We start from the raw sequence: 16,142 nt of genomic DNA, 5'->3' as shown, positions 1-16,142 counted from the left end.
GTACAAAACTCGTGTAACAGTTGGTGGCACAAAAAATCCAAATGTGGGTTCACAATTTATAGGTGGTGAAAAATTGAGGCCTTACTGCTGTGGAGTGTATATTACAATGTTCATGGTGACACATTTGAAGCAATAAATGGCTTAATTAAATGTCTAAACAAAGCTGTGTTTGATAAACATACAGTCATTCTTTTTAAGGGCAGTTCATTTTTTGCTCTTTTCTCCTTTAAAGCAAATTCCACATATTTTAGATTTTTAACCATCTGTTTTGTGCAGTGTTAGTGCCCTTTGTCCTTAGACCTCAGAAATGGTCTTCTTGATCTAATTAATTAACTAATTAATTATTTTAGTCTTAGAAAAATAAATGTTTAATATACTGTAAGGGGTAAGATTATCTTTGTAGACTTTGCAGTGTTTTCCTTCAACTCTCACATTTTAAAAAAAAATCTTTCAACAGATGGGTTTTAAGAGAAAAAGAATATCCTTAAAGATGTTCATTTTTGTAATTAAACCTTGAGCACCTAGATGTTGAGAATACACAGATGAGGGTATTTGTGTATGTGGGCATGTGTGTGTGAGTGTGTGTGTGTGCGTGTGTTGGTGGGGGAAGTGGGAAGGACAGACATGTTAACAAGGAATTGCTGTATTTTGATAAGTGCTGTAATAGATGGATATACAAAGTATTCTAGGAACACTGAGAAGTTTAACACAGAAGGTATCATTTGAACTGATTCCTAAAGACAGATGAAGCAGAGAAGGTTTTCCAGGCAGGTGAAATTGTTCTAGAGCCACATATATTCTGGGAATTTAAAAGTAGTCCGGAATGAGTGGATGTGGGTTAGGGAGATGTGATGTCAGGGAAGGAAGGTGGAGAGCTGAGAGTCTATTCATGAGACTTTTACCCTGGGCCATGGAATTGTGTGTCAGTAGGAGTAATGATAGTATTTACATATTGTCAGTTAAATGCTTTATGATTTAACAGTTTAGTGAAATCATAGCACTTTTTGAGATTATAAACTAGAGATGACAAAAATTAGTCTATAACTTAGAAGTTGCTTAAAAATTCTAAATTTAAGGTGAATCCTTTCCCCCAATTTTTGAAACTACAAATCAGAATTGCTAGTCGACTGTTAGATTTCCCTATTTAGATGATAAAATCTAAATTATTAAGACAGATTGTAATTTCTGACCCAGGATCTTAATATTCATGTTTTGATTTTGCGACAGAGAAAAAGTTTAAAGTGATTTAAAGATGAAATGACTTCAAAGTTGTTTTGTGTTTAACTGAAGTTTGGTGTAAGGAAGAGATATATCCCCTTCTGGCCATGTCCATTTTAAAGTAGTAGATCATGTATCTCTTATAAGTCAATATTTTAACTTCAAATAAATGACTTTCTCTACTAACAAATTCTTAGAAACCTAGACATATTAAAATGTTTATTTGACAGACATTTAATAATTTAATAAATTCTTCAGAGCCGTATACTTCACTCCTGGCAAAGGAGACTATAAACAGAACATTATAATCGTTCATTTTTCTGCTGCTCATTAAAAATTCAGAAGCCAATGTGGGAAGTGAGGGCGAGGAATGTGTACAGTGTGTGTTGCTTATTCCCGTGCCCCACTTCTACTGGCCTGTTCGTGAATAAGAGTAGTTTCTCATGAGAAAGTGTACACTTGCTAGTCTTTAATGATGAACTTGTTTAAAACATTCACAAGTTTAATATCGCTTGTGGGAAAATACAGTGTTCATACTTTAATTCTTTTTGCACTGTTAAATCTACTCCAGTAGGGGGACCCGCCATGCGAATACGTTAAAATAAGAACAATTATAATTGGTACCAAGTTACTTTAAAAGGCTATCTAGGTCAAATGGATTACAAGGGGCCAGGCAGAAATATTTCTGAATAGTCCTGAACGTAAATATGCGTCAGTTCATTGGCGTGATTTTGCGAATATTATAACTAGCCCAGTAGAAACTTTTAATGTGAACCCCCCAATATGTCCCATTAGAGTTTATCAATCTTTTATTTGTATCCTTGAAGCATTTATATGTTTATCTTCAGTATGACCAAGAATTATTATCTTGAATAGTTTGAGGCATTGGTTATAAGGATAATTTTTTTTCATAGGTTTCCCAAGTGTGCCAAAAGATTTTTCACCGTTCCAATGGCTGTCATTTATGAATGTTGGAAAAAGAATCCCCTTATCTGTTCAAAACAAAACAAAAAAATAAGCTCATATATTAGCATATGATTTAAATATAGAAGTAATCTTTTGACTTTATGTGGTATACTCTGTCAAAGAATGTTTCCTTCTCAGCCACTCAGATTGGCTACATGAATGCCAGTCTTCCTTGGAGTGATAAGACCAAATCTACCCCCTCCCATCCCCCATCACACACATCAGTCTTTCAGGGAGAAAATTTAATGCTGGAAAAATTTAAAAATACTTTTTCTTTTCTGAAAATAAAAATGGATGATTGAACTGTGATTTCGTTTTTGAAAAGAAAACAAGCTAAACTATATGGCTGTCTTGAGACAATTTCTTTCAATGTGTTATAGTTTCCAAGGAATATTATATTTTACATCTACAGAGAAGAGGAATGAAATTTCTAATTAAGTTAAAGAATATAATTTGATACTATGATATAACAAATGGAATTTGTTCATGTTTTATATATTAATTGATAAAAACAGGAATTCTGGCTCCATGCCAAGGTGTACGTTTATATCCAAAAGACAGTAAAACACTGGGGATGTGTAATTCATTGGATTAAATATTTACCATTCTACCCGTGTGCTCACTTCTTGAAGGGACTCCTATCTATTTACCTATCTCTCCTCTATCTGTCCTTTAGAATGTGTGTATATACATATATCTAGCTATAGGCTTTTAGAGCACGGGGATCTTAAAAGTAAATTTGGAAGGCTTAAAGGAAATTACATACCCAAGTTGCATTTGTTCAGGGGAGCAGTATAATTACACATTCAAGAAATGGTTAAAATCTCAATAAAGCTAATTGTGTCATTGCCACAAGCTGCTCTGGCACTCACTATTCTAAATTAAGTAACAGACCATCTTTGGCAGCCACATGTAAAAATTGTGCAACAAACTATCCCTTTGGTTAAATTTCAGTTTCCCAGCCTTAGCACAGTTGATATTTTCTGCGGATGATTCTTTGTTGTGGTGGTGCTGTCGTGTGTATTGTGGGATGTTTAGCAGCATTCCTGGCATCTACACAGGAAATGTCAGTAGCATCTCCCTGGGCCCACAAGTTGTGACAACCATAAAAGTCTCTAGACAATACTAAGTGTCCCCTGGGGGACAAACTTACCCCCACCAGGTTAAATGTTATCAAGATGTGAAATATTTCTTGTGGGAAAAATGGCAATAATATGGGAAAATATTTGCATTTATGATGTATAGACCTCTACAAATGAGAAGTTTTCAATCACTTGAAGAAGGCACTGATAGATACTGCAAGAACAGGGAGGTGAGTAAAATAGTCTCTGTCAGTACTTTATAGTGTAAAGAGATACAAGTACACTAGTAACTAGAATGCAGCACAGAATTTTTTTTTTTTTTTTTTGGCACACGGGCTTAGTTGCTCTGCGGCATGTGGGATCTTCCTGGAGCAGGGATCGAACTCATGTCCTCCGCATTGGCAGACAGACTCCCAACCACTGCGCCACCTAGGAAGCCCCAACACAGAATTTGATAAAAGTGATTTTGGGTACTGGTGCAAGCAAATTCAAAATGCTTATGAAGAGAGAAAGTTGTGAAAGATAAGTAGAGTGACTAGTCAAGAACGATGGAGAGCTGGCCAGTGTATGTCCCATTTCAAAAAGGCAGAACCAAGTGTTGTCATGTGGAATCTCCAGGGGATTTATATGCTCCGAAACACTGGTCTAGTGGGCAATTTACAATGAATGATAAGCATTTAGCCTGGAGGACTGGGTCTATCTGGATTGCTTTGTTCATCTAGAAATTTAGAGACTGTAGAGTGTGTCTGTTCAAACAAACATCAAACAAGAAAAAGATAGAAGGAAAATGAAGATTTTCACTGCGGTACTTTATTTTCACGTGTAAACTGAACAAATGCTGTGCCTGAGGGAAGCCTCTTCAACCCTTTAATACAATTCCCAGACCTCTGCAAATCCAGAGCTCGGCATTCAGCAGCCTAGAGTGGTTTTAGAACCACTACCAAGAAAGAGAAAAAAAAACTTTTTTTTAAATGCACAAAATTCCCATAAAGTTTCAGTGGTCTTAAATTGAAATCCATAGATTTGTACACGAAGTGACTCCACATAATATTTAGGAGAGAGGCAACAGAATTGAGTTAAAAGGAAATTAAGCAAATTTAAATGTTGACTGCATCAGAAATTGCAGAAAAATTGCAAAACTCTTTTAGGATTCCTGTTCATACTCCTCCAGTATATCAAGAATAAGACATGAGCCTAACCGTAGACTTGAACTTTTGGTTTTTCATTATAAGGAGTGGTAGATGTAAAGTTCTAAAGACAAATGTAAGGACTCATGATCCTAAACCTGATATAATTAGTGCTCTCTGTTTACATGGCTTTGTGGGATAACTTTTGATCAGGTGTATGTGTACATACCTTCAAGTAGTGCAGGATTTTCCTCCACAAGGACAGTGTGGGCTCCAAGGCGAGGATCTGACATTGCACATAGACTTTTCTATTCAATCTTGCATATATTTTGCACCACTGAGAGGAGCCACATAAACTTGACCCATGTCGTTGTCCTTATTCTACCTAAAAAACAAGATTTTTCTTTGTGAATTTACAACTAAAGATAGTGATAATATAACAGTATGCTCGGATAATTGTAAATAATATTCTTCCTAGTCTGGCAGTTATCATAATATCGTCATTAATAAATCATTTAAGGAAGAAACTTTTGAGATGCCTGTCTACAGATGGCTAAAAAAAACCTTTAACTTAGAAATTATAGCCATCCTTGATCAGGACCAAACTCTCCAGTTTTATCCTTAGTGGTCTCCCGCTAAGACATAAAACCCGCAGCAACTGAAATATTTGTGACTTTTCAGGGCCCCGTTGAGAAACTGCCACTTTCCTGAAGCTTTCCTTATCACCTTCCCAAAGATGTGAACTCCTGATTATGATTCTACATGGCACTTGACTTATCTCCATATTAGTTGTGGTTGGGAATGCTCTATGTTTATCAGTCTCTTTTCCTTTTCCTCCTGGGCATGTAGCTAAATCTCATTTTCCATCTCAGTTTCAGTTAGGTGGGTCCATTGGTTGGGCTCTGACCAATAGAATGTGGGCCAAAGGATATATGCCAGTTTGAAGCTTAGTCCCAAAAGACCTCTCACATAATTCTCCATGCCCTTCTCATTTCTCAACTGCTAGTAGGATTCAGAGGATCCCAGTGGGTATCGAAGATTCTAGAATATGGAAAGTCACCATGTGGAAGGACCTTGGGTACTAAATGTCTTAATGGAAACTGACAAACACTGGAAAATGGTATGAGTGCAAAACTAGATTTTATTGTAGCAAGTCACTGAGATTTCAAGGTTATTTGTTACAGAAATTATCCTACCCTGACCAATTCATCATTGTGTTTATTATATTTTAGTCATTTATGGTATTTGTCATATGTCTTCTGTTCTCCACATTGCCTGGCATGATGTTTTTGCATAGTAAAGATTCAATATGTAATTCATGATTTAAAAGTATCCTGTTGTATTCAGAGCTTATGGGGAAAGTTCCATAGTCAATATTGGAAGAGAGGTGGTAGGAGCTGGGAAGAGGTCATTCAGACCCTCTAGGGAAGAGGTACTGGAAGGTGAGTGCCCAGGTGCGGCTGACAGCACCCCCAGGACTTAAGACATCACCACTAGTATCTACAATTGAATTTTACATCATTGTGGTCAGGAGCTTTCTTGAAAGAGAAAGGTTTTCTCTTTCCTGTAGGAAACCAAGTGGGCCCAGAATCTGAAGATTTCCTCTTCTTATCAGGTTGCAAAAGAGAGGAAATCCATGTCAAAAATGTATCTCCACAAGCATAACTTTGGAGCCTCAGGTGACCTGTGGGATTATCTAGTGATCACAGAAGCCCCTATTTTATGAGGAAGCTGACACTCAAACAGATAAATTACTTTCCCAAAGTACCTGATGGGACACTGGAATCTTCTCTATTAGAGACAGCGTTATTTCTCTTGTTTAAAAAATAAAATAATTTTTAAAAGCACATTTTTCAAACAACAATGATTAAATTCAACCTCTTCCTTTACCCCCACTTTGTACCAAAGCTGAAACGGAAGTATATTTTGTGTTGGAGAGGTTTGAAGAGGAAGATTGCTGTATTTGTTCCACCTTGAATTTATAGAATTCTAAAAGACCTTCCACGCTATCGATAGTCCCAGGTTGATGCTGCTTAAATACAGGCCTTTGAATACTGAAATGATTTAGGGAAAGAGGTACTTTATGAAATTACTCAATCTGAATTGAAAACAGGAAACATTGCACAAAAACATTCAATCTGAAACACTGCCAGCATCCTCAGGTTCGTTTAATTCTACTGTGTGTTACCCTCCTGCTCCTCTCACTGAACCAACGTGCTCTTTGTCTTTACTGTTCCCTGATTTGACAGCTTCAGACTCTAACACATGCTCCTACTTCGCCTTGCATTACAGCTGGGGCATAAATACCTCCCACCTGTAGTCTCCATCTTCTACGCACTCCCATCCCACGCTTGATATTCTCCCAAACCAGCATCGGCCACCCAACCCCACCTCACAGAATAAAGGAAAGAGAACTAATACTAAGTGCTCAGGTTTGCTTTGGGGGCTTCTCCAAGAGGCCTGATATTTGATAATTATCTGTTCATGTGTCTGACACCAAGCTAGCCTGAGCTCAGCCACAGGATAAAAAACATAACAGACATTCATTCAGCATGCATTTTTCCAACACATGTGCACAGAATGCTCATCTCATACATTATCTCATCTAGTCAGACCAACAACACTTCGAAGGAAGCATTAGCATCCTTATTTCACAAATCTCTTGTTTAAAACCAGGTGATAAAAGGCAGTGCCATGATTCTACCCAGATTGGGCTAACTCTAATGTCAGATGTTGTCTATGGACTCCCTTAGTCTGTCTGTATCTTATTTCCTGCTTCTTCTTTCCAACTTCCCACTCTAACTATCCCTTTTCTCACTTCTGCAGGTATTCATTTATTTACCGTCTTCCCAATGGGTTTTTCAACCTGCCTGCCAGTATCATTTCTAGAACACTAATTTGCCATCTTCTTTCTGATTCCTGTTACTTGAAGTCTAGCTATAAAATTAACTATGCTGTTGTCTTTCATTTCTCCCAGATAGAAGATAATATGATTTTAGCATCTGGTTTATGCTTTCAATTTAATAAGGCATAAAAATAACCCTTTAGGTTCCTCAAACTCTCAGTCTTCAGACTTTTTGCCATAATAGAAATGCGTGTCCATTCCTTTTCACCTAGTAAAGAACTTTGTCTCACCTTGGATCACATCAACAGAGGGACAATTCCAACTTAGAGATCTCACAATTCCTATTATCTCTCAAATTACATTGAAACTATATCTGCCAACACTACTGTTTAGCCATTTCCTCTTAAAACTCTCTTGGCTTCTAAAAGTCAAACGCCACTTCATTTTTCTCTATTTCATTTGTCATGGAATTGAGGACTCTGAATCTATACATAAAACAATATTAAACAAGCTGGAGGGGATATATGCAAGGTTTCGGGATATATCTAACTTCAGTTTGAATACTTAATCTATAAAGCTTTAATTAATCTGTTAAGGTGTTAAAGTAATTTCTTACAAGTGAGAAGTGTAGATGACCTTTTGTCTCTGAACCTATAATAGCGAGGCACCCCTAGGGGGCGCTCCGTCTCACAAAATATAAGTGACAAGAGCGTGCCTAAAGCATGGGATCACTTTAGGGGTGTGGCTCACGGGAGGACCTCGGCCCACAAGAAGGAGTTTGGGTCAGAAGCAGGTCATAAAACCTATTTAGGAGAGCCTTGGAAGAATGTCTGCTATGAGCCTAAAGCCAGCCCTGGGTATCCGGAGTTCGCAAAGCAGAGGCTGGGAGAGGCGAGCCACGTGCCCTGAACAGTTTGCCTTTCTCCATGGCCTTACCTCAGCCGACTCAGCACAAGTGGAGAAGCTGGCTGACTTGCCTACTGGGGGTTCCTCGGGGCAGTCTGTGTAGCACTAGATTGAGTTGACTTCTGGACAGAGCGTGCTGCCTACGCCTTTCTGCTACAGGTCCGTTCATTATGGGAGTGAAGTGTCAGGCAATTAGCCTCTGAAAGACTCAGCCCTAGTCCAGGAAAGGAGTTAATAATGTGATATGAGTTAGGTACTGACCAGAAGATCATTTCCGTCGGAATCAGTGCATACGACAGACCTTCACGTTCTGAGGTCCAGACAGTACCCGTGACCCTCTTTTCCCCATAAGAGTGACCGCAATTCCCTCGAGTGAAGATCCTCCCAATTCACGCACTGAGCCTGCTTTAGGCCCTCCTCGACCTTTGTCCCCAACTGACAAAGGGCTATTTGTTTTTCCAATGCTGTACTAGGAAAAAAAAAATACAGAGGGGGTCAAACATCAAATATGTATTTAAAATTCTGCAGCTCTGGATGGGCAGCCACATTGCAGGGGAAATGAGAAATGTTTCCAGTCTGGGGAAGCCCACCGTCTCTGATCCGGGCGGGCAGCGCTCTCCGGCCGCCCCCAGGACCGAGGAGCCCCGGCCTCGGCCCCGCCCCCTCGCCGGCCGGTGGCGGCGCTGCCCGCCGGCCCCGCGCCCCGCGCCCCGCGCTCGGCTCCCTGCTCCCTGCTCCGCGCCGCGAGTGTGGCCGGCGCGCGCGTGTGGGGCTGTGTATCTGCGTGCGTGTGTCGGTGGGTGGGAGATGCATTGGAGTCATACTACTGGGTGTTTCCTTCCGAGTGGTTTTGATCAGCAGTCCATTAGGGGATCATGGAAAGTATTTTTTTCTGGCTAAAAGGATGAAAACTGAGTAAGTACATAGAACTTTGAACTTGAAACGGAATGAAACAGACGCAAGCCAAACCCTGCGGATGGTAACGGTGTCCATTCAGACCGTGTATTCCCTTTTTACATTAAAAGCCGTGAAGGCTTACAGGAAAGTGGCAATTTAAGACGGAATGAAGGGAAGCAGTTAAGAAACATGAAAGGCTTGAAAGGAGGACTGCTTTAAAACCGGAGGAAAAATGAGGAACTGTTAAGGCGAGCTGGCCTGCGTCCAGCTGTGCAACAGGCACTTTGGTTTAAACCTATTGCGTTCTCCAATGCTGTTTTTAGACTCCAGAGTCACTTTGGTGTTGTTTCTCTTTTCCTGTGAAGCTTTTACTGTGAGTTTAAGGATGTTGTGAAAAATAAGGCATTACCGGAAGCAACAGTTTGGCATCCTGGGGTACGCTCAGGTTATTAGTTACAACTATTATTATTTTGATGTCTTTTTTTTTTTTTTTTTAACCCAGGCCAGCCACTTTTTAGTCATCCATGGAAGGGCTCTTATTAACCGCCTCAGACTTTTGGGACCGATGATTCCTTTGGCAGGACACTTCGGAAAGTTCTTAAGTGGGGATGGAGCGATCTTGATTTGATTTAAGTTGTGGAAAAAGAAGACAGATTTGTGTTTTTCATGCTGACAAAAAATAGCTGCTATGACTTTTCCGGCAACGTGGACAGGGGCCAAGTGAAGCTGGACTGGTCATGGTCTGTCGTCCAGTGTTCCTTTTTCGTCGGCGATTTTGCCCTCGGCCCTTCTTGGTGGGCTTGGTGGTGGCAATCTGTCTCTTCTACCAGACCCTAACACTCCGGGGGTCAAGGAAGCTCACAGCTGCTGTCCCTGGGGCGGCGCCAAGCACACCCACCGAAAGCCAGGCAAGCAGATGCAAGAAAAGAGTCTCCCTGGACAAGCAGTGCTTCCTTCTCTCCGACATGGCACAGGAAATCAGAAAGGTAAGGCGGTCATAAGCTTAACCTTGACATTTTCTGCAAAGATAGCAGCCTGCTTCTCTCTGTCCCTTCGGTAAGACTAAAATTAACTTCCATGAGGTCTGAAAAGGATCCAGAATATACACAGTCCAGAGAGTGACCTTATGACAGTGAAACACATGTTAGCTTCAACTTCTTATATTTACTTCCAGAGTCCTGGTCATTAGTTTATCTCTCAGAATTTCACTTCATTTCTTCTAAATGAAATAGACAACTTGGAGGAGATGGGTGTGATGTGACTTCTTCCTAAAATACTGGGATTCTAAGAGACCTGAAGATTTACAGTTCAGGAACATAAGTCAAGTATTCATAAAATTTGGTAAACATTGAGTGTCTCTTTTCTCAAGGCAGTCCGTATGAATGGTCAGACCATTCTGGACTCAAAGTTACCCCAAAGTTACATTTTATAATTGATTAAGTCTATTTGTCATTGCTGAGCACATTTCTAAAGCAATATATTTATTTCTGAAGCATTTAAAAAGTAGTATAATAGGCTTCTTCAAAAGAGTTGACACACTGCATTTTATTGCTTATAGAATTAGAACAATACAGATTATTCCATACTTACACCATTCTAATTAACTTTACTAATCTTACTTGTCAAGTGTTGGAGAAAACACAAAATGCAAGTAAACACACAGAACTTCTATTTTAATATACTACTCTGCTCATACCTGTTAGTGAAGACCTTTAAAATAATCCAGTCTGAAAAAGGAAAAGAAACACACAGATATTCATGATAGCAAAACCACTGATTTATATGCTACAGCAATAGTGTAGCAAGATAATTTAGGAATCTGTAAGTACTATCTTATGTCTACAGTAGATTTAGGTAGATCCTATAATCATGGTTTGTGTTTGGAGCAGAATTTCTTGTCGAATACCAACTCTTACTGCTACCATTACTGCTAACACCACACCATCTTGTTTTAAAAACTCTTTTATGTATTTCATTTCAGACTCATAATCCTTTGAGCTACGTAAGGTAGGTATGATGATACTCAAAGATGTTTAGGCAGGCCACAGGGCTAGCCTTGTGACCTGGTACATTCATCTAGGTCCTGCTGCAGGGATGATGCTCTAAATAAAAGTAAATTCAAAGCTCTGATAACAATTTGTGAAACCATAGCAGTAAGAACTTACTGAAGTACACGATAACATCAGGTGTGAACAAAGAAAATTTGAAGACTTTTGAGTGACTTATTTTATCAACAATGTCCAAAAATATCTTGACCAAGAAATATGACAGAAAAACAGATAATATAACTAGAAACACATCAAGATGAAACTTCAACAGCAAGTGTGAATCAAAGATTAAAGTAATTAAAAATTTTATATTTTTTGTTAATTTATACCAGCATTAACTTAGCTCATTTGCATTTTTAATACATCAAGTTTATGATGGGTGTAAACTATGACTTTGAAAGTCACTTCTTATTTGTTTCCAATAAGTGTAATTTCTTTAAAATATTTGAGATGGTTTTGCTCTTTAAGTACCTAAAATTTTTGCTATGAATTTTGGACAAAAAGGTTTTTATTCATTAACTTACAGCTTTTCTTACGCACTACTTGACTTTACGGTGACTCCTGTTTTTGCCTGTAACTCAGGCATATGTTAACTGTTATTTGTAGGCTGTCACAGAAAATTCCATTTCAGCTTTGGAACTCCTGCCACTTATAAACCATCTGAAACTTATTGGCTGCTTGTGTAAAACATTCACTCTAGAATGCTCTTCACAAAAAATGCCTAACACATGATGATATTTTTCCACAGTCTTAAATATTTTAACTCTAAGCAAGATTCTGAAGTCACAATTATAGTTCAGAAGCTCAGTGGATATGAAAACTGAATTTCCAACCATTTGTCGTCTACCTCTATTTTCCATTTAACTTGGGCCAGCCATTGGTTTAGAGCCAGTTTTTATTAGACAGAAAGTATCATGTGGAAGTTAGTTAAAATTAAATTAGTTCTCATTGTAATATGTTCCAGAAAAGAATCAAATAATAATCCCTTTTTGAAGATTAAATATTCTTTCAGATCCTCCGCAAAAACAGCTACTTAAGAAGTTCATTAAAAACATAACTAATGAGATGCTACCTAGGTTTTCCTCAAGACCTAAAATATAGCTTTTTAGGCATTTTATAGAAGAAGCATTGTTTCTACCTATAAATTTTGGGTTTTGTTATTACTTTTATTGGCAAACCAAAATATTCATCTTACTAGGACTTTCCCTTACTTGCATCCATCCATCTTTAGGGGATTTTTAAAGTTACCTAAAACATCTGGTTTTGACCTAAGGTTCATGGATTCCAGAAAGTATTTGGATGTATAAGATGTCTACCAAACCCAAGCATTTTATGCAACAAGTTGTGTGTACATGTATGTGTGGTTCTCTGGGAAAAACTGTGATCCTCTTTAGGTATTCAGACCTAAAGAAATACTAGGAAGTAAGAAAATGCTTAAAAAGCAGTACATTTAAACTTTAAAGTAATTGCCCCTTCAGGAAGTGTAAGTTGGGTCTGAGTTTATAAATCTAAAAAAGGAAAAAAAATCTTACTGAATCCATTTGAGAATGTTTGAAAAAGTGTTTCAATGAATGCTGTAGTGTCTGCAGGGATAAACATTCCAAAACCAAAGTATACTCATAGAGTATTTCTCAAATCATAGTTTGCATACTTTCATGAATAAGCAGTAAGTATTTCCCAGTCATTTTGGGTGTAGCTGTTTCTAAGAGAGGGCCTTTTGTACTTTATCAGCCAAGTAACAGAGGGTTCTGTAGTAGCAAATATTTAAAGGTAAGTGACTGTGCTCTTTACACCTTTGCACTTGGGAATCTGGTTCAATGTCTAAAACTGTTTTCAGTACAGACGGAGATCATGGTATAGTATATGCCAACTTTCCATAGTGAGGAAGTGCTTTCCCTCCTCTGGCCAAATTTTAATTCTTTTTTCCATCTGAGCTTTCCAAAGAGCCTTGCTAAGCAGATGTACTTTTGCTATTTCTTCTAGGTTTTCTCCCAATATTAGTTGCTTGTGCTATGTCTAAAATTATTTCAATTTAATATATAAACTGAAGACAATTTCAGTTATCTTCACTGAAGTAAGTCACCCAATAGATTTATTTATTTTCCTAGAATCTAACACGTCCATATTGCATAACATAGGAAGCACATTAAATTATAAACAGACACAATGGAAGAAAATTTCCTTGGTATATACTCCTTTAATGGAAACTTAGCTCTTTGGGGAATATATTTGTACTCACCATAGCCATGTGTTTCTGATTATCTCTTGTTGATGTTTCACGAGGAGGCTGGCTATTTCTTTGTAGTTTGACTCTTTGTTCTCCATTTCTTCTTGACTATTCTTTTCAGTGACCATTCCCTACAATTACTCTCCCAGTGTCCAGTGGTAAACCAATGCAAATAAATGAGTATTTTCACTACAAATATTTTTTTATGTAATCTGTTTCTAATAATGCATAATATATTTAACACTTGAAAATTTCTAAAAACTACTTGTTTAGCTTAGGTTTTCCAGAAACAGAGCCCATGGCAAACACTTAGATGCTAACATTTTATTGGTTGGTACAATCCCAGGAGCATGAGATGGTGGGAAATAAAGAAAGAAGGAGAGCAAACACAAATGGGTGAATTATTGGGAGACATTTCCAGAGAGGCCATATTAAACTATTGCGTCTCAGAACAGGCACGGGGGGAAAGATCAGGAAGAACAAGCAATTTATCTGTCTCCTGGCTTTGTCTTTCATTGGTTAGAGTTGGTCCCATGCTACTTCTAAGTAGTGTTACCTGGACTCTCTGAGCAGCCATGGGAGAGCCAGGGCCTCGGTGGGTGCAGTGCTGCCAGGGAAAAGTGGGGTGGTCCGCCCTTTCAGTCTGTACCATGCATAAGAGCATCTAGGTCCGTGGTGGCCGCGGTAGTGAAAACAGGGTCCAAAACTTTATGATCACAACAATGGCATGAGTAATGCCCATTGGAGGAGTATGTGAGGTAGGGTGATCTAGTGTCTGATCCAGTAGTTGTGCTAATTTTCCTTTTAAAATCCACAGAGATTTCTAAATATATTCCCTCTCTTGGAAAATGACATTACTTTCTTTAAATGAGATATTTTTAACTATCTCACTGAGAACTCTCCTCTCCAACTGAAAAAAAACCCGTTCCTTCATCTTTACCTTTTCTCCTTCTCATCCCTCTCATTCATTCATTCATTCATTCACTCACTCATTTTCTTCATTCATTTAGTAAATATTTGTTGAGCAGTTTATACTTGCCAGACTGTACCAGGTACTGGTAATACAGAAATATAAGGCACTGTGAGACAGACAAGTAAATAAATAGAATGTAGGGAATCCATAACTTTAAGACAATATTTTGAAAAATGAGAAAGAAGTAGAAAGGGTAGAGAAAGAAAAGAGTATTACAAGCAGAAAACACCACATGTGCAGAGAAGAAATTAAAAAAGCCTGTGTGTGTGTGTGTGTGTGTGTGTGTGTGTGTGTGTAATGTGTTGAGGGACCAGAGCAAGAAGGAAAATAAGTGGGGTAGAGAGTTCAGCAGGGTCGAGATGTTGGAACTGTGGGCATGATAAGGAGTCTAGATTCTATCCTGAAGGCAACAGGGAACCCCCAAAGAATGAAAAGCAAAATATGGCACAAATAGACTTATGTTTAGAGTACACACTGCAGGATGGACTGAAGGGGACTGAACTGAAGGCAGGCAGACCAGTTGAGATGCTGCTTCAGAGATGGGAGTGTTGAGGCTGCAAACCACAGAATCCCGAAGATTGCCAGCAAACCACCACACGCGCAGAAGAGGCCAGGAAGGATTTCTCTACAGCTTTCAGGGGTAGCATGACACTGCTGACACATTGATTTCTGGCTTCTAGTCTCCAAAATTGTGAGAAAATACATTTCTGTTGCTTTAAGCCACGCAGTGTGTGGTACTTGGTAATGGCAGCCCTGGGAAACTAATAAAATTGGGGAGGCAGAATGGTTCAGCACATGAGATCTCAAGTCAAATCAATAGCACTTGTTACCTTGTGAACATTTCTTGACTTCTTCAGGATTTTGTCTCCTCTCCTCAAAATGTATATATTATCATCCACCTTACAAGGCTAACATGAGGCTTAAATGAGAGAAATCATGTGAAGCACTTGAAGTGTCTGGCAGGTAGGAAGCGCTCAGTTAGTATTAACTATCAGAATAATTATTATTTAATCTCCTTGAGGACTTACCCATCTCTGTAATTTCTATAGACCCTGACATTTGACCTTCCCAAAGTAGGTGAGCAATGAGTTATTGCTGCAATGAACATAAGTACTTGGGTAAGGAGAATCTGAGATGAAAGCCTTGTTGAGTTTCTCTCCCTGTTCTCCAGCCTCTAAGCTATTGCCTTTTCACAGTAAAATGAGCCTTTAGAATCAAGACAAAACCGAGGGAGGCTGATATGTCACTCAGTGTGAGGCCTGCTTATCTCTAAGCACGGTCTTCTGTTTGGGCTGAATCTTCTCCTTCTCCTTCTCCTTCTCCTCCTTCTCCTTCTCCTTCTCCTTCTCCTTCAAGTTTACTTTGCTAGCATTAACTGAATGTTATAGCTGAGGAAGTGGAGAGATGAGCTGGGGGGAGAGTAGGGGAAAGAGGTTAAGATTTTTGACCCTGTATAACTATGTATCTATTTGTTTACTATCTGTCTCCCTACATAGAATATAAGCTCCTTAAGAGCAAGGACTTTATTTGACTGGTTTATTGCTACATCCCCAGTGCCAAAACAGTATCTGACATGTAATGAGCACTGAATAAGTATCTAGTCAATGAATGAATAAATAAAGAAATCATGAGTTTGAGCATCAGAGACAGTCCTCCTTAAAGCAGAGGCCGGGAGATGAGAGGAACACCTTTCCTCTCTTTGTTCCTTTGCTGAACAATCAGGTCCTCCACTCCATCTTTTCCCTGTACCAGTATCCCTTGAAGTCCTTCTTGTACCATTTCTTGCACTTTGCTACACTGAATTTGCTTCATTAGTTATCATCCATCTCTCTCCTTCTCTTCAGTTCATTTGT

The 16,142-nt window shown here is 38.8% G+C and overlaps 1 protein-coding gene across 1 annotated transcript in view; it reads left to right on the top strand.

Annotated features, from left to right (window-relative positions):
* Positions 1-8,981: 8,981 nt before the first annotated feature.
* CPED1 (cadherin like and PC-esterase domain containing 1) overlaps positions 8,982-16,142 on the top strand; it is a 270,311-nt gene continuing 263,150 nt past the window's right edge. The window contains exons 1-2 of the mRNA XM_057732280.1: positions 8,982-9,059; positions 9,544-10,027. Coding sequence (XP_057588263.1) covers positions 9,779-10,027 — 249 coding nt within the window. The 5' untranslated portion in view covers positions 8,982-9,059; positions 9,544-9,778. The remainder of the gene's footprint in view (positions 9,060-9,543; positions 10,028-16,142) is intronic.

The sequence above is a fragment of the Hippopotamus amphibius genome, chromosome 4 (genome assembly GCF_030028045.1).
Source record: "Hippopotamus amphibius kiboko isolate mHipAmp2 chromosome 4, mHipAmp2.hap2, whole genome shotgun sequence".
NCBI classification, from domain to species: Eukaryota; Metazoa; Chordata; class Mammalia; order Artiodactyla; family Hippopotamidae; genus Hippopotamus; species Hippopotamus amphibius.
The sequence above is the reverse complement of the archived record's forward strand: the minus strand, read 5'-3'. Positions and strand labels throughout refer to the sequence as shown.